Source organism: Protobothrops mucrosquamatus, unplaced genomic scaffold (assembly GCF_001527695.2).
Source record: "Protobothrops mucrosquamatus isolate PMUCROS unplaced genomic scaffold, P.Mucros_1.0 scaffold_185, whole genome shotgun sequence".
Lineage (NCBI taxonomy): Eukaryota > Metazoa > Chordata > Lepidosauria > Squamata > Viperidae > Protobothrops > Protobothrops mucrosquamatus.
In genome coordinates this window covers 357,179-381,622 of record NW_015386261.1, presented here as the reverse complement: position 1 = coordinate 381,622, position 24,444 = coordinate 357,179, and the positions used below count along the sequence as shown (strand labels likewise).

The 24,444-nt window shown below is 35.0% G+C and overlaps 1 protein-coding gene across 1 annotated transcript in view; it reads right to left on the bottom strand.

Annotated features, from left to right (window-relative positions):
- Positions 1 to 24,444, bottom strand: part of ROBO2 (roundabout guidance receptor 2) — a 327,405-nt gene that overhangs the window by 9,771 nt on the left and 293,190 nt on the right. Inside the window, exons 20-26 of the mRNA XM_029285756.1 lie at positions 17,852 to 17,894; positions 16,178 to 16,305; positions 13,035 to 13,310; positions 12,580 to 12,705; positions 10,791 to 10,947; positions 7,892 to 8,149; positions 2,565 to 2,776 (exon numbers count right to left, since the gene is read on the bottom strand). Of these exons, the coding sequence (XP_029141589.1) occupies positions 2,565 to 2,776; positions 7,892 to 8,149; positions 10,791 to 10,947; positions 12,580 to 12,705; positions 13,035 to 13,310; positions 16,178 to 16,305; positions 17,852 to 17,894 (1,200 nt within the window). The remainder of the gene's footprint in view (positions 1 to 2,564; positions 2,777 to 7,891; positions 8,150 to 10,790; positions 10,948 to 12,579; positions 12,706 to 13,034; positions 13,311 to 16,177; positions 16,306 to 17,851; positions 17,895 to 24,444) is intronic.

The window sequence follows — 24,444 nt, the reverse complement described above, 5'->3', positions numbered from 1 at the left end:
TGGTCAGTGATTTTTTTTAGTACCCTCATACCTTCAAATGGTCGCTGAACAGTAAGTCCGTAAATGAGAACATACTGTATCAAATTTGGTCCAGGTTCCCCCTTTTAAATTTTGCAATCTCATGGGATTTGGGAATCATATCTATTTACTGGCTGTTCCTGTGGTCTGAAATGTTCTCTCCTGATTTATGGCAGGCACCGACTTTGTTTCTCTTTACAAAAGCTGTTAAGATCGCTTCCCTATCTCTCCCCACTTCTCTAATTTGAGGCCAATAATTTCAAGTTTGGTTGATATTTAATTTGCTTTTTTAATTTGTGGTTTTTTATGTTCATTCTTTGAACTGGGCAGCCTTATAAAACCAATCGATCAATCAATAAGCAGACTTACCACTTACTGCCATTAATCACAAAATTCTTGTGTGTTGCAGTCCTTACTAGAGACAAAATCTGATTTGATGACCAACTTAGGAAATCAATACCACAAGAAGGCTAATACTACTTTTATTGAGATTCCATGTACTATAATAATAATAATAATAATAATAATAATAATAATAATAATAATAATAATAATAATAATAATAATAATAATAATAATAATAATAATAATAATAATATTGTGCTGTACCTCCTTCCTTCTTATAATTCACTGCATCTCCCTGAGTCACTTCTGAATGTTATTTTGTTGTTATGGACTTAAAAATACTTTCATCCTCTTTTACCTAGGTAATGTTTCCTGCATATTTATCTCAAAATCATCTCCCCAACTGTATACTATCCTTTAGAACAGCTTACGCTCCAAGGTATGGAAGACTCTGATCTTGCTTCACTTTTTATAAGGCTTTGAAAACCTGTTTGTTTGCTTATGTGCATCATGACTCAACCTGGGCTATGTGGTATTTTTTCCTGTTTTCTTCTTTGTTTTTAATCCTAGGTTTTTAATCCTAGGTTAGCTACCCAAAGTTGTCATTTGCAGGTTGGGTGGCCATATAAATCATTTAAATAAATAATCAATTATCCAGTGAAATCAGTAATGCAGTATTTGTGTTACTGATAGCTCCATTGTTTTTGTGTTCCTGCCAAGTAATTGTGATATCATAATTACTTCCATTAAAATATTAGAATAATAATCTGGAAATGTTTAGATAAATAATACATATTTTAATTGTTATTTTTGTACATTTATTTTCTATAAAGTTCTATTTAATTGGTAGAAATAAGATGGTCATTGCTCATAAGTGTGCTCCAAAACAAGGGACTTAAATGAGATTTTTTTAAATCTCATTAAAAAGTGATGGAGTAATTAACAGATCATATTATAAAACTGAATTATACTCAAGTCTAATGGATGTAGGAATACAGATTTATCTGCAAGAGTGGATTTAGCATTAAATAGCATGTAAATGAATTGATGACAGATCATAAATTAATGTTAGTGCTTAAACTGTAACAGAAGCAGAGAAAGATGCCGTTTTATCTAGTATTTTACTGCTCTGCAACATTTGAACAACTACTTAATGTTCTAAGTGCATGCTAACAGATTGAATAAATCTGATAACTTTTTGTGCCTTTCAGCAATAAGAAAAAATAAGGAGTGATACAGATGGAGAAGACTGAAATTCTAAAAAGAAATAAATTAGGTTAAATGGCTTCAATTTATTTTTCATTAAAAATGAAAAATCTCATGTTTATGAAGTTCATGATGTTTTCATCTATAATAACTGACAAACCCATACATATTTGATTCACTTGGTTTCATAAAAGAGTTCTGAAAAGAAGTACCTTAATAAGCATTTACCACTTATATGGATGTCAGGCTAAGTAGGTGTCAACAATACTGTTGCCCTATGATTAAGGCTTAGGGTTAGCATATATTAATATTGTTTGTTCTAAAACCTAAAACTTACAGCATTATAAATATTAAGATCAATTACATACACAAGACGGTGATAGAATTAACAAGCAGTCATTTAAAAAAGCTGGTATATGGCATATTACTAACTTGGGATATATGGAGAAATATGGAGAATTTTTGTTTAAAAATTATGCCAGAAGTTCTAAGAAAATTCAGGCAAAGCGCTTAGCATACAGGTACACTAAGAAGAGCTAAAGAAGCTTCTTGGATGAGAAGCAAAACGTCTTCAAAGAAAAACAAGAAAGTCCAGGTGCCTTTTGAAAAAGCACCTTTGGGACTAAGAAAGCACTCTTTCAAAGGCTTTAGATTAGATTTAAAGTGGATTTAGTTTTGAAATCTTTGTACATAAATAGTTTGGAAAGCAGTTTGATTGCAAACATTAAATAACTAAATAGATTAAAAGTAACTTTAATTACATATGTGGACTATGCATGCTTGAGCTTCCAAAGGCAAAAAGGGTTGCTCTAGGTCTGCGCCCTTCTAAGATTATGAAATTCATATATAAATTGAATATTGTCAATTTCACCAATAGTAATTTTATTATCAATTCAGATTGAGTTACCTTGGATTTTCTTTGCTTGTTTTTGACTTTGCGACTCACAGTTTGTTATTTATAACGTTTTCTGCATTCATAAATGTTCTTTTCCTACCTGTCAGAGAGCTGTCAAGGTTGTCTGTGCCGCAGCCTGAAGTATGCTCTAGGTCTCGTAATGGCCGTGTGATTTCTATAGCCTCTTCTTCAATATCATCCTCATCTTCATCCTCTGGAATGTCTGCTTCAAAATCTGATATTAATGTTCCAGAGACATATCCTAATGGGGGAGCTGGGGTCTGAGGTGGCTGAATATTGATTTGATTGTGCCTAGAACAAAGAGGAAGATACATATATTAAGCATTGTACTTACCAATTTATTTAAAAAGCTGAGACCATTATCTAGCCAAACTTAAATCCTTTAAATTGCCATTTACGGCCATTCGTGTAATTTATGTATCTTCCTTAACGTTGACTGCAGTCAGTTGAGATATGTTTTAATGGTAATGCAGAATGAGTCGATTTTTAAGGAGAAAAATGACACTTTTGAAGGATTTGTAGGTGTTCTAAAACTTTTTTTTTTTGGCATGCCTATTTCCTAATTTTACAGCCAATTATCATCATTGTAATACACTGTATGCTCATTTGAATGTAGTACATCCAAAATAATACAAATTATGGCTTTATTCAAAGCATTAATACTCTGGATAAATCACTGTTGAAAGTAAACAGTAAATCTCTTGAATATGTTTGATGTACTTGTGGAGGTATAAAAGTTAAGTCATTTTATATCCATCCTCTGCAAGCCATTTTTGATTAGCATTGAAAGCAAAGGATTTTTTCACATTACTATTAGAGCTCAAAAGATAGCCAAAACAAAATATTTACACAACAGTATTCTTAGTTATGTTTATACAGACATCATGATAAAGAGTAATTTTATGGCTACCACGAAAATGATGCAGTCATTTTCTATCTCAATAATAATTTAACAGAGCCTTTTAATTTATTTAGTATTATTTTTACCTGAGTAAAATTATTGATATATAATTTGTGTGATATTTATTTTTTACCAAATTTCTATCCCACCTTTTCAGTTTACTTAAACACTCAAATTTCAAAAGGTATATCAAAAGTAGTAGAATTAAAAGCAGAAGCAACATTAAGATAAAATATTAAAATAATTAATAATTGAAAGTTGCATGGGCTATTGCTCTACAGAAAATAAGAAAGGAAATCAAGAGTTTCAAGACTACAATAAAGTCCATTCTAATAATTTTGAGTCAGAACTGGGGAGTCTGATTTAGTCTTCTGAGACAAAAATCAAATAAATATTGGCTAATTCCCAATAAGAGTAGCAAAACACACCAATTGGAATTGGAAGCGTTCACCAAACACATCAACCCTGTGGACAGATACATGAAATTCACATGGGATGATATTAAGGAAAATACCCTGGCCTTCCTGGACTATGCACTACACATTAAGGAAGACAGAAGCCTTAACAATGAAGTTTACAGAACTCCCCCCCCCAACAGATCAATATTTACATTTTGATTCTCACCACCCACTGGAGCACAAAATGGGAGTTATCAGAACCTTACACCATCAAGCTGAAAGTCTGCCTACAGCAAAGATGGGAAAGAAAAAGAACTAAAACACATCAAGGAAGCCCTGAGAACGTGTGGCTATTCCAAGTGGGGCCTTCATCAAATCCCAAAAAAGACCTAGCAGGCAAAGAAGAAAACAATAAACAAAACAACGTTGTCATTCCATACGTTGCAGGAATATTGGAAAAGCTCCAGAGGATCTTCAGTCAACACAACATACGTGCACCCTTCAAACCCACGAATATACTAAGGCAGAAGCTTGTCCACCCCAAGGATAAAACACCCAGATACAAACTGAACTATGTGGTATATGCAGTACAATGCAGTGAGCCATGTGCAGATCTGTACATTGGGGAAACAAAACAACCACTTCATAAACACATGGCACAACATAGGAGAAACTGAACAGCCCCTATCTCAACAGAGGGGAAGGGATACGACATCATCTATCTCCAGTCTATAACAGTCCTTTCAGCAACTCCAAGAAGGCTCCACACCCATTTGCACTACTCAGGTGACCCTGATGACACAGATAAACCTCCAGATGGCCTTAACAACTCTCTAAAAGTATGCAAATGACCAGCTGTCTACAAGGAGTATAAATTCTTCCATTCCCCACCATCCAGTCAGAGCTGAAAAAACTTCTTGGATGTAAAACATCTTCAAAGAAAAACAAGAATGTCCAGTTGCCTTGTGAAAAAGCACCTTTGAGACCTTTATTCTTTATCTTAGTCTCTAACCTCATTTTCCAGAGAAGGTATGTACTGGTATGTAGTCTGGTGACACTCTAACAACTACACTATCCAACTACAATGTAACATAATGTAATGTAACTTAATGTAACATAACAACATCTCATCCCATCTCATAATAAATATCAAGAGTCTCGTTTCCCCCACCCTCAATCCCTTCTGCATCTCCTCTCCATGTACTCCTATGGAGGTGTTTCTCTTTCTGTTCACTTGGGAAATAACAGAAAATTCTTCTGAGAAGGGACGAGCATGGATTACATGAACTCAAGATAGGTACTTGAAAAATCAATTTCAGGGAATTAATTGCAGATAGATAATGAGGTTTAATTATTTCCTCCATTTTAAAGCATGTGAGCAAAATCTGTATATATTGTAAAATTAGTGCTTGAGAGGAATGATGGCCAGACAGCAGAACAGCTGGGTTTAGAGGTAACATGCCAGCATACAATGTAAAATTTCAAACAGTTGCGTGTAAAGGTTACTGTACTGTGATAAAACAAACCAGTGCACCTTGGAACATTTTATTTTAATTCCATAACATGTCAATTTGATAATGCTTGGAAAAGATTAAGTACTTCAGCTTCTATAGGAAGCTGGATAAGAGTATTCCAGTTAAAAAAATTCTTAGGAAATGCTGGAAAATTCTCAATCCATTACAGTGAGCTCTATCTTTAATTTCAGTAACCATTCTCATGTTTACTATATTTTCAGATTTGTATTTAAGTATTTAAGATTTTTTAAAAGCTGGTAATCCCTAAACTTAAACTGATTCTTAATTGCTACTAAGTATCTCTCCATCAACTTTAAGTGAAATAATGAAATATGAACACATTTAATTAAGGGAAGGAAAGGGAAGGAAAGAAAAGAAAGAATCCTCGCAATTGTCCATGCTTGTTTTCCTGACAGTTCTTTTTGCAGGACCATAATTATATGAGACCTAGAGAATCTCTATTTTAAGAAAGTGTCTGCCAAGAAATGAAAGGATTTTAGCATTTATCACTGCTTCTCCGAGGTCACAGAAGCAGTATAGAAACTAATTGATTGACCCTTTAACCCGTGCTTTTCATATAGTCCCTATGGATGCACCAATTCTTCCAAATTCCATTGGCTTTCAGATGATAAGGAACAAGGGAGTCAGCTTGTTCCTGCAGGATAAGCTATATGTTCAGTTTCTTTTTTAAAAAGCATTTAAAAATATTTCTAGCCCTCATAGAACTATAATTTCTGGGCATATGAACTAGAAACTATGTTCTTGCATTTGGTGCTTGTAATATAAAGAAAGCATAGAAAAAGGCAAGTTGGTAGCAAATGAAACAGTATAAAGCTCCACATAATAATGATACCCCCTATATTTGAAGTAAAAAATGCAATGTATTTTAAAAACATCTTCTATAGTTGCCATTCTCATTGATTCAGAGTGGCTACACAAAAAGTGCAAAGATTAATATACTCATATTATTTCTGCATGAAAAAACCCTGTACTTTAAGAGAAGTCAGTTCTTTTTTGAAGGGCAGAGACAATTCTGCCATATAAAAATATTAATTGAAAGGAAATTCCTTTTATTTTTTTCTCCCATTCTAATCCACTCTTCCATTCTACCTTGGGCATAGCATTTTCTTTATGAATACAACATGAAAGAATGGATTCCACTGTCCCATCACTGGGTTTCACTTCAATAGGGTACTGTAGCCCTTCCAGCAATTCTCTGTTGAAGTCTTGTAAATATAGAACCAGTGAGTAAAACTTGAACTATTACTCAGAAAAGGAGAATCGCCACAAAAGGTAAAATGACCACTTACACTAATATAATAATTATTACTGTACTAATTAATATTGTAATGATGTATATTTTATTTAGGAATTGAAAAAACTGTAGATTACAATTAAGAATATAAACAAAAGTATTTATATGGCAATTGTCTTTTACCTAACTTAAAGTTCTAGAACAGGCATGTCAAACTCGTGACATCACGTGACATATCGCGAATTTTTCCCCATTGCTGCCAATGGGGTGGGCACGGTTTCGGCGTGACGTATCCGGCCCGTGGGCCGGCAGTTTGACATGCCTGTTCTAGAATGACTAGATAAAAAGATTGAAGTTTTATTCACTTGGAAATCATATTTCGCACTATTTATGAAAGGATGCTTGGGGTCACAACTTCTTTGTAATAAATCATGTTCAAATGCCTGGGTTTTGTACTTTGGAAACCCAAGCATCCATGATCAGTTTGATGGATGAAACTAATAACAAAAGCTACCTATGTGTTAACACTCTTTCAAATACAGTTACTACTACCTATAAGCTGAAAATAAAATCCTAGAAATCCTTATAAAATGCTTTAAAAACTTGGGGCAATATCATGTATGGTAGATCTTATAATTCAGTCCACCTAAACTATAAATACTTTACTTTCAGTCTTGTATTCTATTACAGCTTTATATACCAGGATCATAAATTCAGTTTGTCATAATTCCTCAGTTCAACTTTGAACTGGACACAACCAGGTATAGCTTCTTCAATTAATTGAAAAAGATGCCCCTTATGCATATATTTTTAAACTTTCAATCTAATATAAAACTTATCCATACAGATTTTCAAGAGGTCCACAAATTTTCCTTAATCATTTCTACAGATACAGTTGATGGTTTGTACTTGATATAATGTAGTTTTGGAATGGAATATATGAAATAGCAATTCAAACATAAAAGCAAAATGAAAGAAATACTTAGTTGGTCACTACTTGCTTACCTGTAACCTTATATAAGAAGTATATTTTATTTATCTATTTTATGGGCTTTTGAAATAGGGGAGGCAATGGGATCCATTTTATAACTCACCTTAAATAGATAATTTTATTTTTTTTAAATAAACAAATGGCCATTTAATTCAAGAAACCTATTTATTAGTTAGTAGTTTAAGTGATTAAGCCATTTATGTCATGATTCTGTCAAGAAGAAATAATCTGCATCTATCCATTAATCTAATTAATTCTTTTTTATACAGTTATGTCTATCTGCTAAAACAAGGACCTATCAGTCTTTAAATCATATGCAAGTGAATTTTGATGATAGCCACATTTACCATGCTTGCTTTGCTACATCAAACTGATATGCCCTGGTCAGCTCATCAAGATGGGCCTGAAGCATAGGTTGCATTTCTTCTCTGGGAGAGGGAGTTAATGTCGCAGTGGACTGTTGTCCAAAAGAGATTGCAGGGGAAGAAGCCACTCCTCGGACAGGAGGTGTAGGAACTCGGTCATCTTCTTCAAGTTCATCTTCCATTCCCTGATGCAAATATGTCTGGACTGGTAAAGGTGGGCACCAATCATCACTGTTGTACCTACAAAATAAACGATTTTGGTTCACATTGGAGTCTTAAAATTCTAACAATTATGTAATAGAGATAGTAGATATGCATCTTTGTCGTTAAGGGCACTCTGACTTAAAATTCTGCTCAAACATGACATTCACAGGGTGACTTTCTAAATGTTCAGACTAACAACACAGTTCTATTATGAAGCTAACACTGGAAGTGTCACGCAGGGGGGAATAAATGTATACTGCATTGAATTTCTGCAGGAAAAAGGTAAGATGTAAACCTAATAAAATAAGTTAAACGGTATTTACTAAGCGAAGTATTAGCATACAGTTGTAAAATTAGAATAAACATGCCACTTGTTTATTTCGATAAAGTTAAGAGTTATCTTTCCTTCCTTTTCAAAAATATTATTCTGACTTGATATTCTATTCAACAATAAAAAGCACGCTAGTGTCATTAAATAATCCTTCCTTTGGCTGACATGACCAGCAATGTCAAGCAAACAAATAATTGTGCAAACTATGGGACAAATGCAGAGGTGTGTTTCGCTAGTATTACTTATAACTGGACAGACAATTAATGATAAATATTTCCAATGCCTGATTTATAATGGCAATTGAGACTGGAATTTCTGTAGCTAAGTGATGTGATCATAAACTGCAACTGCATCACTTACAGTCCCAGTTGCCATTGTTAGCTGAATTTCACGTTGATAGGGGAGCAAGTTTCTGCTAGCTTCCCGCAACCTAGTCAGTGAGGAAGCTGTGCAATTTTTAAGCTGCTTGCAAGTTTGTCTGCAGGTAGATAAGTGACTGCTGCCAGTCGACAGAGGGTGCGAGGAGATGTGCAAAAATGCAAAAGAGGTGCAGAAAGGCTCAGGAAGGGTGTGTGAGTGTGTACAAAGTGCCAAGGTGGTGTGGTGAGAGTGTGCAGGATTCCATGGCAGTTGGGGATGGCACATGATGATGTACAAGGGTTTGAGGGAGAAACAGGAAGAATGCACAAGGATGAATGGAGGTGCACGAGGGTGTGAGGGAAATGTGGCAAGGCCTAGGAGAGTGTGTGAGGATCCATGAGCATACATGAGGATATGAGGGAGGTGTGGCAAGGCTCTTGGAGGATATGTGAGAATACAAGGGAAATGTGTTGAGGCTTGAGGAAGATGGGGCTCAAGTGCTTGGCATGGTTTAAATGCAGATGGACGGGAAGGGTGCACAGGTGGGGGAAACTTACTCTAGTGTCTTGTAACTTTCCCTGCTAGCTTTATTGATTTTCTGGGAAAGCTGGCAGGGAAGATAGCAAATGGCAATCACTTAATTGTAAGGCACTGCAATTGATCATGTCTAATCTTGTTGCAAGTGCACATATTGCAATCATGTGACTGAAAGTTGCTGGGACAGCCAAAATGCTGATGACTAGTCAGATATATTATTTATTCAGCACTGTCATAACTTTGAATGATCTCTGAATGAATGGTTGTAGATCAAAAACTATAAATAATTCAAGGCAGCAAACATACCAAACACTCCTTCTTGTTTTCCCCCACAAAAACTTTGTGAGGTGAGATAGGCTGAGAGAGAACCCAAAGTCACCCAGTCAGCTATCATGCCTAAGGCAGGACAAGAATTCACACTCTCCTGGTTTCTAGGACAGTACCCCAACCACTGGGTCACGTTAATTGTGACTGGAATTTCTATCTCTAAGCAATGATATATAAAGGGCTTGGAGTTGAATAATGATTCTATTTCATAACAAAAATTAAGCACTACTTGAATCTTAAAAATAGAAGTTGGACAGCCATTTTTTGGAGGAAATATTTTAATTTGGATTCCAGTTTAAGGTGCTTGGGATTTGTATTATGTAGCATCAAGAACTAGGATATGACTCTGCCCACTACCAAGAGTTTGATCTTGACTGGCTCAAGGTTGACTCAGCCTTCTATCCTTCTGAGGTTGGTAAACCGAGGGCCCAGATTTTTGAGGACAATATGCTGACTCTATAAACGGTTTTGAGGGTGCTGTAAAGCACTATGTAGCGGTATATAAGTCTAAGCGCTACTGCTATTGCTATTTGCAAATATGTATTTAATGTATGTATACAACATACAAATACATTTGAGTTTTCACATAAATTTAAATATATGAATCACACTGCTGGCATGGTAGCTAGCTTTCAATTTTTGGTAAGTAGATAAGCAAAGTATTATAAAGTATGGGAATCCTATGATTTAGAAATTAAGTGTGACTATCTGGAGTTCAAATAGATCTCTTAGATACCCTCTAAGATCTGTGAGGTCCATGCTATTGTTGTTTATTATTTAGCACTATATTTTTTTGAGAAATAGAATCTGGAGAATAAAGAAACCATACTGGAAATGAAATGACATTGCCAGTAGCAATTAAGGAACATCCTTATCATTGGAAATTGAATCTTATCTTAAACTTTCAGTACTGTAGAGAGATGAAAATGTGCATTTGTAATGGAAGTATATGGAGCTCAGGATTACTGAATCAGATGGATTAAAATACTGTTGTAATAAATGTATATGAAAACTCTTACACCTACAAGCTCTCTTCAAACTTCATAATAAATGGCTGTCCCACCTGATGGACTTTAGCTGTCAGATACTGGATTCAAAATTATTCAAAGGAAAATACATTACCCTTGTTCTTGTGGATCCACTCCATAGTGTTCTAACTCTGTTCCTGGAAGTGGATGTATTGGAGGAGGTGGAAGAGGAACACTGGTCCAGGTAGACCCATTATTTTTCTGAGTCTTGGAAGTATTTTTGTTTTTCTTTTTCTTTCCTCCTTTCCCACCTGAAATCAAGAAGCAGTACAAAAATATGAAGAAGCTAGGTTAATTATTTACATATTTCTACTTCCACAAAGAGTTTTGATTCCAGATGGCACCATTTAAAATAAGAGTGAAAGCATGAAAAAAAAACTTTGTTCTATTTTTATTTTACTGATATCAGCAGCAAAACGTTACAGCTGACATAAGTTAGAAATAATAACAGAGTGGTGTGGCGTGAAAAGAGCTTGTATAATTGTCAAGCATTACTTCTTTTCATTTAACAAACTCCATATAACTTAATCACAAGGAATCATAAGTGGAATAAAAGTTAAAATGTTCTTTCTGTGTCGAAACTGTATTTATAGATTTATTTTGTCTGTTTTAAATTTTCATGCAATATATGTTAGTGAAAATAAAACACCAGAACAAAGTGCTTCAAATCACACAGTATTTATAATACTGTTTCTCGGGCAGACTTCTCAGTTATTAAGAACACAATCCCAAATATGATTCATTTGGCTTATTTCCAGACACAAAGCCAAGTGTAGGTGTTAAACTCAAAAAAAAACTCTATAAGAAGTTTATTACTAGAATAAGTTTGCAACATTCAGCTAAAAATGCAAAAATAATGTGTAAGTATAATATTTTGAATCTATTGACTTTCATAGCCTCCCTCCCAATTATGAAAAAAAGATTATACCTGGAGAAATGAACAGTGAGGAATGGAAAAAAATAGATGAGAATATATCCACATATCCACGATGAGATTACATTGCATTTTATGGAAATTCAAACTTAATAATAACTAATAATCGTATTATATTTGGTCATAACGTGCTATATGCCAAAGAAGAATGAAACATCAAACAGAATTAGACAATCAGAAGAATTCTGAATGGGTAAAGGTAATAGAGAGGTTATAGAAGATACACATATATAGAAATAAATATAAGAGTAATAAAAACAGAAACTGACAAGACAATAGAAATACTAAAAATAACTTCACACATTTTTAATATTTGATTTTTTTAAAAAAATGGCATGCATAAAATAATTTGTTACATAGCAGCGGGATTTTATATTGTTATTTATGTACTGTGGCCCAGCTTGATGGCATTTATAATAATTACACTGCAATATCCAGTATACTATCTTTGCTTTATATTTGGATATAGTTCTAAATATTTTAAATGCTTATCTTTCAATTCCAATATATTTCTACTTTATTGATATACTGGACATCAGAGATATTGTGATGCTGTACGAGAATATGCGTCCAATAATAGTATATACAATAAAAAACCAATCATAAATATCCTTAGAGAAAATCAAAGTTGTAAAGTGATTAATTTATAGAAAGGAAGTACTGCTTCAGAAAGGTGAGAATTTTATGAAACAAAATTTCCATTCATGTTGAAATATATAGGAAACAAATTCATACATAATTTATATTTTCTCTAAATTAGCTTCTTAAATTGAGCAAATAACGCATATTTTTCAAAAAAACAAAAAAACAATTTGTATGATTATATATGACTCGGGTATGTTTACACGAAAGTTATATCCAGTAACTGATCACATATCTTGAGCCTTAGGTTTATAAAATTGAATTAAAAATAAAAACTACCTTCTTATGTAAATTGTATTCAACCAACCTGAGAGGCTGTCACTCCTTTCTGAACTGTTGTGAGAGCTGGTGGTGCTGAAATCTTGTGACTGGTTGTGTGGCATTCTATTAGACAATCCCTCAGCCAATCGGTAGTCAGGGATGTAAAGCAAGGCTAAGGGTTAAAGGGCAAAGGTCATAGTACCTTCTTGTGATTAGTTTATAGCACATGCACAACATGCAGTTAACTCATAATCAGCTTATAAGTAAGATGTATTAAATATTTAACCTAGTGTGTTATATTGGTAACAGGATGCAATGCAGATATATTAAACTGGCAAAAGATGAAAGAAACTGAAATAGCATAATCCAATTAGTTGTATTTGTAAAGTTTTAGAATACATGCAAGATACATTAAAGGAATGGGAACAGAAGAGAGTAAACTATAATTTTCTACCCACACAGAGAACATACTCATAAAAGAAAATTAAGAACAAGAATCACCATTGTTGCCTTTGCCCTGATCTGGAAGAGAGTAACCAAATCCCATCAAGTCACTTTTCTGCTGAATTGAACTTTTCCACTGAGGATCTGGTAAATCAACTGCCAATTCATGGATGCTGTTGGAATGCAGTATTTGTGTTGTGGCATATGGAGTAGCTTGTGTTATTTGGCTGGAACTGTTGTAACTAGTTTTGGTACTGAAGTCAATGCTGCTATAAATGGCTCCATCAGAAAGCATTGTGGCAGTCTTATCCCCTGGCATTGGAGGTAGCACATCTGTGATGCAAACAGAGAAATGGAAGAGAAAAAAAAATAGTATTATAAGGAAGAAATACTAAGCTATCAAGGTTTTAATATGAAAAATAAATATATCATGCTGCGCATTTGGTTTTCAGCTGAGACAGTTTCCATGAGCCAGTGAAGGGAAAATGATGTACAGCCTATGCCTTTCTATCAGCATCTTTGACAAACTTTGCACTTGTCCTTCACATCTCACTGCTTAAAGCCATATTTCCTCCATATCTTCAGCTGTGAAAATGAAGCTTGGAATATTTTTGTCCTGAACACTATTTCCAATTGTTCATTTTATGTCAGTGTCAATGACACTGTCGTGCTCAAGGGATATGATAAAAATCACAGAACAATCTCCTTGTATTCTCCCCCCCCCCTCCATCTTACGAGCATTGCACAAACTACTGAATGAACACAGCGATATCTTCAGTTATTCTTTTGAAAAAGTCTTGGTCAATACTATTTTAATGTATTTATTTTTAAAATCATATGCATAATTTTAAGAAGACAAAATAAAAGAATAAATTATTTTGGAATGTTTTCTTTTTTCATTTTGAAGAATTTCATCTAATTAATTGAGACTCTGCTAAAACGTAGAGTTACTTTAAATTTAATATTAGATGGAAGTTTAAATGATTTGATTATTTGTTAAAATTATTTTAATCTACTAAGTGAAGTACAAGGGATTAAACCTCTGGTCCCAGTGACTGACCCTGATTGGATTCTGTAATAAAATTAAGTGGCCAAATATTATTTATACAAAATAATTATCATAATATTAATGTTTACCCTAATGCAGTATGAAGTCTTTTTATTTCTCTTTTTATTTCAGTAAATAGCATAAACCAAATTCTCTCATTGAAAAGTGAATAGTGTAGTTAAGAGTAATGAAAAGAAATGAAATACCCTGATATACCATGAGCTGTGTGTAGCATGACAACAGCATTTGTGAAAAATAGTACAATAGAAGAACAACCATTAATTAATAAACTGAATAGTCAAATTAAATATGAATTATTATTTTCTTAAGGCAGCCAAAAAGACAAATATAGAAATAATGAATCAGAAATCAAGTTTCCAAATTAAAATAATAATATTCATTCATAGCATTTTTGTATCACGGACTCTGCAGACTCAATGCAGTTTAAAAGCTAATACTTTATTCTGCTAGAGAAGGCCCACCTGGAGCACACCTTCCATTTCTGGGAACCACTCACAGACAAATAGATGAATTGTATAGGTTCAAAGAAAAGAATGATTAAGGGACTAAAAAGTGACTGAATGAATTAGGAATGTTTAACCCTGAGAAGAATGAGGAAGGATATGTTTGCACTTTTCAAGGACCAGAACAGATGTTACACAGAAGAATATGAAGAGCTACTCCCACTTGTTCCAGACTGCAGAGACTTAATTGCAGTGGTGGGATTCAAATATGTGAACAACCGTTTCTCTGTGTGGATGCCGCTTCCGGAAGTCCATTCTGGGCCTAGGCAACAAAAAATTAGCTACCGGCTCTGCCAAACTGGTGCGAACTGGCTGAATCCCACCACTGCTTAATTGACTTAATTTTTAAAAAGGCAGGAATGTTAGAAATAATTTTTTTAAAATAGGAGCACTTTAATAGTGGAGTCAATTACTTATATTATACTTTAATTCAGATTCTTGCACTGAGCTGCTTACTGTAGAGTAGAATGCTAAAGCCATGGTGCTGACTGGGATACTCCATTGCTAGTTTTATAACTATTGAAAGTGATTGTACTGACTTTCAATTAACTAATAATCCCTGTTTAAGCTTTTTGTTTATGATATGTAAGGCCATAATCTAACTGGAAGTGATGGGCTTGGAACCAGGATATTTTATGCCTATTGTTATAGATTTAATCAATCAATGGGATTATTGCAAGAGTTTTGATTTATATGGTTAGAATTACAGATTTCAGATGACTAAACCTTAGCAAGACTGAGTGGTGTGAATTTTCAGGAATTTTGGATGTCAGAGGTTCTATCTTTCGTTCTGAATGGCACTACCCCTTAAAACAGAGCTGTTGTATGATTTCTAGATTCATAGCTCCTGCCTTATGCATGGTCACCTCTTGTTTATTTATTTCTTAAATTTGTATACCATGTGATTCCCTTGGGCTCACTGAGATTACTGCAATGTGATTTACATGGGACTGTCCTTGATACAATTCATTACTTTGCAAGCTGCCCTGGTTGGCAGTGGGTTTCTAGATGGAATTCAAGAGGCTGGCTATCATCTTTAAAGCTCTCCATGGCACAGGATCTATTATTTGTGGTATCACTTGTCTCTGATTATCTCTTCCAATCTAATAAGTTCTGACAGGGTATGTATTGTCATTTCGGCAATATTATTTGGTGGGACACAGGAGACCTACCTTCTCTATCACACACCCCCCCCCATGATCTGTAGGGTCTGCCTTTTGTAAAGCCTTGATGAGCCATTTTGTTTTTTCCCTCCCCCTTACACACTAGATGTTTTTCAAACACATCCAGATAGTTTGCTTTTGATTGCTGATTTGTGTAACAGTTTTATATTTTATTATACTTTATTTTTACAATATTATGCTGTTTTAACTGTGTGCCATCCGGAGTTTATGTTAGGAGAGCAAGTATAAAAATGACTAAATATATAAATATTTTATTTTGCAAACCTCTTGAAGATATAGAAAGCTTTTGTATAAATATATAGTGTAACAATATATGATATTATTACTGGTACTTTTTATTTTCATTGCTTATATTTCCATCATCATTTCTAACAAACACGTCGGACAATGAAACAATGTATCCTGCCATAAACCTCCTACATATTAAGAAATTGGAAAATGTACCTCCACGACCAAAATTCCCAAGGTCACTTGGTCCATTGGTACTGTTGTTAACAGGAAGGCTGGTAGCGGGCCAAGAATCCGCAAGCCAAGGATAACTTGGGTCACTTGCATTTAACAGCCCTGGCCGACTAAAGAAATCCAATAATAAAGTATTAATGAGAGAAATCTATGCAAACTGTAAAAAACATGTAAAAAGACATTCAATTTGCTCCATGAACAGTTGTAACAACTCTATGAAATTTGTAAAGTAATTTTATATTAAAATGGGGAAGTCTCTGCATTTTAAAATTTTCAGAGTAAACTTGGATTTTGTATAAGCCAGACACACTGCATGTAAAAACTGATGGCATACCCACACACAGTTTGTTGTAATTCTAATGAATTCTATCGTCTGGGCTGAAAAGAAGGAATAGGCTGTACCATTGAAAGATCCTAAGCCAGGAAGAAATGATAAATTGCTACCTCAAGGGAATAATCATTCAAAGTGACTGTTCTATATCAACCATTTCCAGTCCTCTGGTGACTGTTTTTTCACTTACTGCATACCAAATGTATGTCTGTTATCTAGAAGATGCTAGATTTTCCTCTGAGTGCTCTTGCATGAATTTAAAAGCAAGCAAGTTTGAATGGGATTAATGGAAAATTCAAAGTAGCAGTTCTACTTATGACAGCAGACATCCATATGTTTGTTTTCAGTTTTTGTAAACTGCTGAAGACAGAATATGTATTGACTGAAACAAATGGATGAGATATACATTAGGATTAATCTAAAATTTAAGGTATACTCTAGGTTTAATCTTGTTCCTAAAATTTGGTAAGATAAATAAAGATGGAGAGAAAATACGAAGCAAATAAATTGAGAGTATATTAACATTTTTAAAAGCAAAAGCTAACAGTGGGAATCAGAATTTTGTATTAGCAGGTCTTTCATCAGATGTTTGTACTTTACATTTATGACAGTATATTTTTTCTTGCACCCCCAATAATCCCTTCTGTATAATTTCAGAGAGAAGTATGGGTTTCTATAGAAACGGCAATAAGATGATCACACAGCTTGCTTGACTCATTTATGTACTCTCATTAGACTTAATCCCTTCTTTGCTAAAATATTGATTCAATGGGAGATAGGAAGTTATTACCAGATTCTAATTACAGTCTCCATATTGGCACTGAGAAAATATATGAGGATATATGGGTCTGTTATCAATTTTTATCAATTTCAATTGAGTGACCAAAGTTGTAGAATCTAGTCCTATCAATTTACACCTTATTCATCTTCTGTGAATCATTTATTTTGTGAACGATTGTATGTAATTGCTCATTCACTGCAATTTAATGGAAGCCAATAAGGTCTCTTAAACAACAGCAACTTCATTTACTAATGCCTAATTAATGCAATAACTATCCTGAAAACAAATGAATACATTCCTTCTGATATTTTCTACTAATTTCTTCTTGGGCATCTGGGAGATAGCAAACATCTGGGTTTGATTTCCTTAAGTGTACAACAGATCATTAAAAGCTAGTTTAATCTTTTTAATTCCTCCTAGAATTGCTAGTTTTACATCTGATCATCTCTCTCTGTCTCTAGCTTCTAAAAAAAAAGAAAATTAAAAACGGGCTGAACATATGAGAAATCTAAAAAGACGTATGATCTGCAAATTACAAGTATACCTTCCATTGCTCATAAGTCCTCCATCTCCTCTTTGAAAAGTGACTGGTTTGTATTTAAAATAGAAAAAGAAATAGGAAAAAGTGCATTAGTATTTTATATTGAGTGAAATTGTAATACATAGGATAATTCATAAAGTCAAAAGGCCTATACTCCACTTACCTAAGGATTGTATTTTAAGTGAGATAACTAAGTATAAGGATAGAAAAAGACGAGGTAATTCCAGTTTCTTCAGCATAATGTTAATTTAAGTTAGTCTTTCTCAGTGATATGTTCACAGAGTAATTTATTTCTGATTTCTTGTCATTATGGGGTTTATAGCAATTTTCTAAAATCAACTGACTTTTGACTTATAACACATTGAGCTCAAAGCCATTGAATTGCGCATTATCTTTATTTCTTCTAGCTAAATTAAAATGAAACTGCATATTCTAACATGCTAGTGCTTAATGAAACAATAATGATGTTAGGTTATAATCACAAAAACATTAGAAGTGAAAAACTTATAAAAATTGAAAACAGAAACAGTTGTAACTTTCACACCAAATACTTCATTTTTTCATAGTATATTGCCTTTATTACATAATTTGATAATTGTGTAAATTGATAATATAATTATTAAGACTACGTCATAAACCCATTTTAAATCAGCTCATTAAACTGTATTCAGATCCAATCACAATGTTCTCAGCATCGTAGCTGTTGGCTATTAAAATGCCTTGCATTATTTTCCTCAAATGACAATCTAGGAGACTTCATGTTTGGCTCTGAAAATCATAGACGTCTGGGAGAAGGCACCCAAAATTTCTGTGTCAGTTGCTAAAGAGTAAATGTGACTTCTGACACTTTGAAACCATTAGCAAGAACAGCAGCTGAAAAAGGCAAAATGGATTTCTGTCCTATTTTACCATATTTTGTCATTTTACTACAGTATTATGCAGTGATGGGATTCAAATAATTTAACGGGTTCTCTGCCCCAATGACCATTTTAAATATTAAAAAATGATATACCGAAAGGGCCAGAAAGAGGAATGCTGCATGCATGTCGGATGCATAGCCGCGGCCTGGAATGGCCAGGCACCCGGCTATGCGCGAGCCACCCCATCAAAGACAGCGGCGACCCGCAACCTGGGGCACGAGGCTGACGGAACACTATGGACTGAGCAGAGAGGAGGCCAGGGTCAGACCTGCCCAGAGGAGGATCTGGGTAGCCAGTTAGTATTAATCACCCCCTGGGCTGCCCAGAGCCCTGGGCAGTGGAGGACAAGCACCTGGCCCTCGAGCTCCTGAGGCACTGGGACCCCGCAGCCCAGTCCAGCCTCATTTCCCCAAGAGGGCACCCAGCCGTGCTTACCTCCTTGAGGCTGCTGGTGGTGGTTGTGGTGCCACTGCACAGTGATGTGAGTTAGCCGACAGCGTCCTTTCCTAGCTGCAGGTTAAAATCCCCCTGTGGCCTATACCCAATGGCCCCTTCTCAGTCCGTATGACCATGATCTCTGGAAATTACTTGGAGGGACCAGAACTGCATTATACACTCAAGGGTGCTCTGTGCTTGATGGGGCATGGAAGGGCAGGAGAGGTGGGCCTGCCTCTTCCCATGATACTTCCTCACTGCACCAACTCCAGCATCACTGCAGGAGCCCTGCTGAATGACCCTTTGTTGCCCTTCCCGGAGAAGCGCCTCCAGGAGCCAAGAGGGCGGCTGTGCCATCTGTCACAGCCGGCCAAAAAGCTTCAACCCGGGGAAACTTTTGCTCCCTGTGAGGCTGTAGTGCAGAGGCGGTGGCCTCCAAGCAGCTGGACTAGGGCAACTAATCGCGCCAGGCAGGAAATCGAGACCTTCCTTCCCCACTGCCAGCGGTCTGGGGCTGCCAAACAAAGCGCTCACCCGGATGGCTTCCCACGCTGCCAGGCTGGCCGGTGCTCCTGGATCTGACCTCTCATTGAGAGTCTGAAAATGACCATACCAGGGCCTCTGGAGACCTCACGAGTCGCACTCCCATTTCCAGACAAAAGGGTGAGTGACCAGGCCCCAAACAGTGTCTCCTTCACCAGGCAGCTGCCATAGGAGAGTAGTGCCAGGCAGGTACCCTGGCTGTCTCTTTAGTGTGCAGAGTGGTGGGAAAGGGGGGGCTCTTTTATAGGCCTGGAGGAACCAAGATGGAGCCTCTGGAAAGTGAAAGGGCATGAAGTGGTCCGACTTTGGCAGCCAGTGCACCTGCGGGCCCCATTAGGTGCCTAACTTGGAATTGGTGGCCATGAGAAAGGCCCCTCAGTATCTGGCTCTGCATCTCTTTTGCTTCTTAAAACTAACCCCGACCAGCTGAAAATCCTAGCTTACTCCCTTGGCCCCAAATCCTATTAGCTGCCATTGAGAGTTCTGGTGAATGGAAGTCCTTATGATCAGTTCTTGCGATCTACCCCAGAGCTTCTCCAGAATTGAGGCTTTTTCAGGCTTTGGCGTGTCTAGTCAGAAGACAGGGCCCCCGAGATAGAGGAGGGCCTCCCTAGAGATTTTCCCATTGCCCTCTTTTGGCCATCACCAAGGCCACTCTGCTTAAGAATCTGTGTCTTAGTAATTTTGGAAATGGACCATCCCGCCTTTGCTTTGCGCATTCAAATGCCAAATGCCTTGCGGCTCAGACTTTCTCATTTATAGCAAAAATGACAGTTAAAAAAAAACGCCCTTGTATTAAATGATCATCATTTCTGCAAATATGTGCTCAGCCTTAATTCAAATTCAAATTCAAATTCTTCAGAAGTTAAACGAAAAAAAGTTCACTATTTACTCAAAAATACAGCTACCACAATTAATATATTTCTAAAGCAATTAAGTTATACATATAGATATCTTTACATACTATTACGAATGTCCAAATAGTTCTTTTTAACTTTACTCCATTATGGACATTATGTCTGCTTCTTAATAACAACCAACATTATGTACGAAAAGACAAGAATATGGAGCGATGAGAACTGAAACACTGAACTGACTGAAACATAATAGCTCTCAGTAATGGCACAGTAATATAATCAGAAAGTTGAAGGAGTGGGAAACACAGTTGGATTGAAATGATTTTTTTAAAAAAAAAGTATCGGAGATCATTATCGCAAGTAGAATATGAAATAGCTACAAATATTCTGTTAACCAATTGGACTTATGTGCTAAGTAAAACCGAAAACATTTTCTAAATTTATGATGTTCCTGATTGATAATATATCTTGCATTTCTTTATTATTCTCATATACTGGCCAATATCTACAAATCATTATTAAATAGGACACTGAATTATTCATAATAGCCATTGAATTTCTTCTGAATATATCCTATAATTTGGTATTTTACCCAAATCCAAATTTCTTTCATTTAAATTTAGTTGACAATGTGTTGGGTCTTTGAAAATGTCTGTACAATCATACTCTTGGAAAATGGTTTATTCTCCTGCCTTCTGTGTCCCTGTGCAGCATTTTCAAGAAATTGGAATAGTTTCTATGGAGGAGTATATAATGCATCTGAATACTTTTGGAACCCATCTACAAAAATTATTGGACATATGTCCTAACAAAATAATTTTAAATAAGCTAAGAAAATGATAAAGAATGTAGCTCGAGTGATGAATTAAGCACCATGTTAGATATTTCTATCTGTCATTTTCTTTAATTTGATTTGTAGAATTATAGATTAAGGGTAAGCTGTTAAATACTCTAGAATATGTCTTTATTATGCATAAAAAAATTATAACAATGCAAACAGATTTTATTAATCTAAATTTAATAGGAGTAAAATATCATGGAGACAAAAAAGGAAATAAAGTATATCTCCTTAACATTCTTCCTCTTCTGTCTTACCTACAGTATTTGCACAAAAAAATAGTCACTTTTTATTGCCTTACATAGATTTTAAAATGCTGAAGAGTGAACATCATCTTTAACATAGAATTAGACTTTGTAAAAAAGGAATATAGAAATTTTAAAATAGGAATAGGGAAATTAGACTTTTTGAAACATGATGTTATTAGGAGCTTAATGAACAAGTAAGATGGTTAAGCAATCATGGTTAACCTGTGATTCGAGGATGGCACTTCCAAATGCCCCACACTAATAAATCTTTCACAGTTAAATGGAGAAAGCAGAAAATAAAGTCATACATAGATGAAATATTTACAAATATCATCTGGCAAAGTTTAACCTAACATTAATACTGGCTAGGGTAGAAAAAAAATTAAACACTCTAAGCTGACATTTCAAGGCAAAAGAGCTTTGTGAAAAGCTATCTCTAGTAGGCCACATTTTCCAACTACAAATAAAAACTTCAATGCTGCCAGCCAAATCTCATTCCTTTTTCTGATAAGCTTTTCCTCAAATGTGAATATAGACTAATCCTCTTTTAATAAGTATTAACTCAGAAAAGATAATCACTGTTGAAAATTTTACCAAAACTTCTGCTTGTGTGGATGATGATTCTGTCAAACAAATTATATTAACCTATGTTATTCCTTTTTACTTTGAATTTAAATTAATGTATTACTTGCATCAGAATCTTTAATTTCCAGGAATGTGCATACCTATTGTTTGTAAACAAAAATGTACACTTTTAATTCAGCTTGACCGTATACATAGTCATAACACGCTTTCAGATTTCTTGAAAATGGATGTGTTAACAAATTCAGGACATGTAGGAATTAATTCTCCTGTTTCAGTAGATATCTATTGCATACATAATGCCTATATTCTATTTTATATGTTACATATACAAAACAGCCAGAAAAGGAAATACCATTATCTTGGCTGTATGGACACACTGGGACAAGAAGAGGATAATAATTTGCTAGTGGATATTGTTCTGCATTCCCAATTTAGTCCACAGATCAGGGATTTTCTAGTGTATTCCCATCCAAGTATAATCCAGGTGTGTTCCTACTTAATTTCTTCAAGATCTGCAAAGATATTGAGTGCCGCACGTAAGGATTTTGGATATCTGGACCTATGGTATAGTAGTATAGTAGAACTTTGGAGGCTCAAATTTTGCTATAATGTTCATTATATATTGTGTTATGGTTTTTGTAGTGTAAAACACCTTTGTATTCTAAAATGGAAACGATAAAAAATAGTTTTTAAAAGTTAAATGTATACTAGATCTCTATTTCAACCAATATAATAGAGCATCATAAATCTGAATGTGATCAGACATTAAACTTCATTTCTATAAATCCAAAAGACAGAGCCTCCACTGTAGACAAGATCGTCTTGATGAATACCTGATTATGTATGATCCTTGTTTCTCTGCTATTATCTTGTTTGTCTACATTTTTTGTTAAGTGAGAGGGAGAAAAATCTTATGAATTGAACCACTAAATGTCAGGCTCCTCATGCAGAACATCTTGGTCATATATAATACTAAATAAACTACTACTCTGATAAACAGTAGATTAGAACCACACTGGATATATGAATGAAGTAAACTATATTATTATTATGGTTGGCTGCATAGTCAGCCCTTGAGTTTAGTATGGATGTGGCATTTTTGTACATCTGACTTCCCCAAGGCAAGGACGCTGGATGGGCAGATGTTGTTGTTTAATAATATCAAAAATATTGTTACAGGATGTAAGCTGTTTATAGTTTGCACAATCACCACATGTTTATTATTATTGGCTGCACAATCATCAGATGTTTAAACTGGATTTGACATTTTTATCTACTTATTGAATCCTTACCAAGGACCTGGGATAGACATATGTTGTTGTTTGACAGTATTAAGGGCACTGTCACAGGATGTAAGCTGATCCAAATAAAGCTGCCTTTTGCAATTGACTGATGATTATTTATCAATGTCAATGGTTTTCAACTGGTACTCCAGATGTGTTGGGATTACATCCAGGAAGCCAATTACTATTGGTACTATTTTTGTTTTCTTTTGCCAAAGTCATTCTACTTCTATTTGCAGTTCTTCATATTTTATTATCTTTTCCAGTTCTTTCTTTTCTATTCGGCTGTCTCTGGGTAGTGCTAACATTAACTATCTAGACTTTCTTTGTGTTTCTTATTGACTGCTGTTAAGTCTGGATGTTATGGGCTCTATTTGAATACTAAAATCCTAGAGCACTTTAGCTTCTTCATTTTCTATTACTTTGTCTGTTTTGTGATTCCACCAGTTCTTGCTTGCAGGCAAGTGGTATTTCTTGCAGATGTCCATTGTTGCTACTTTGTCATACCATTGTTTGTGGTTAAGGCTGTACAATCTTCTTGCAGTAGCTAACTGGATAGTCCAGTTTCTTCAGCTTCTTTGCAGAGACAGCACGTGCTATCTGTTCCTGTCTTCTCAATTCTGGCTTTCCATGCATTTCTTAAGACTTGGTTTTGTGCAGCCAGAATTAGCCTGTCTGTTTCTTCAATATTCCTGTTCTTAGCCATTGCATATCTTCTTGTTATCTGCTTTGCTTGTTTATTTTTTAATGTACTGGCCATGTAATACTTTGTCTTGACATATCTCTTTTCCGTTCTTCATTTGGTCTTTCTTATAGGCCAGTTTGGTCTCTTCAGTATTCAGTAAGCCTTCCTGGTATACTAGTTTCAGCGAATCACTGTCTTTCAG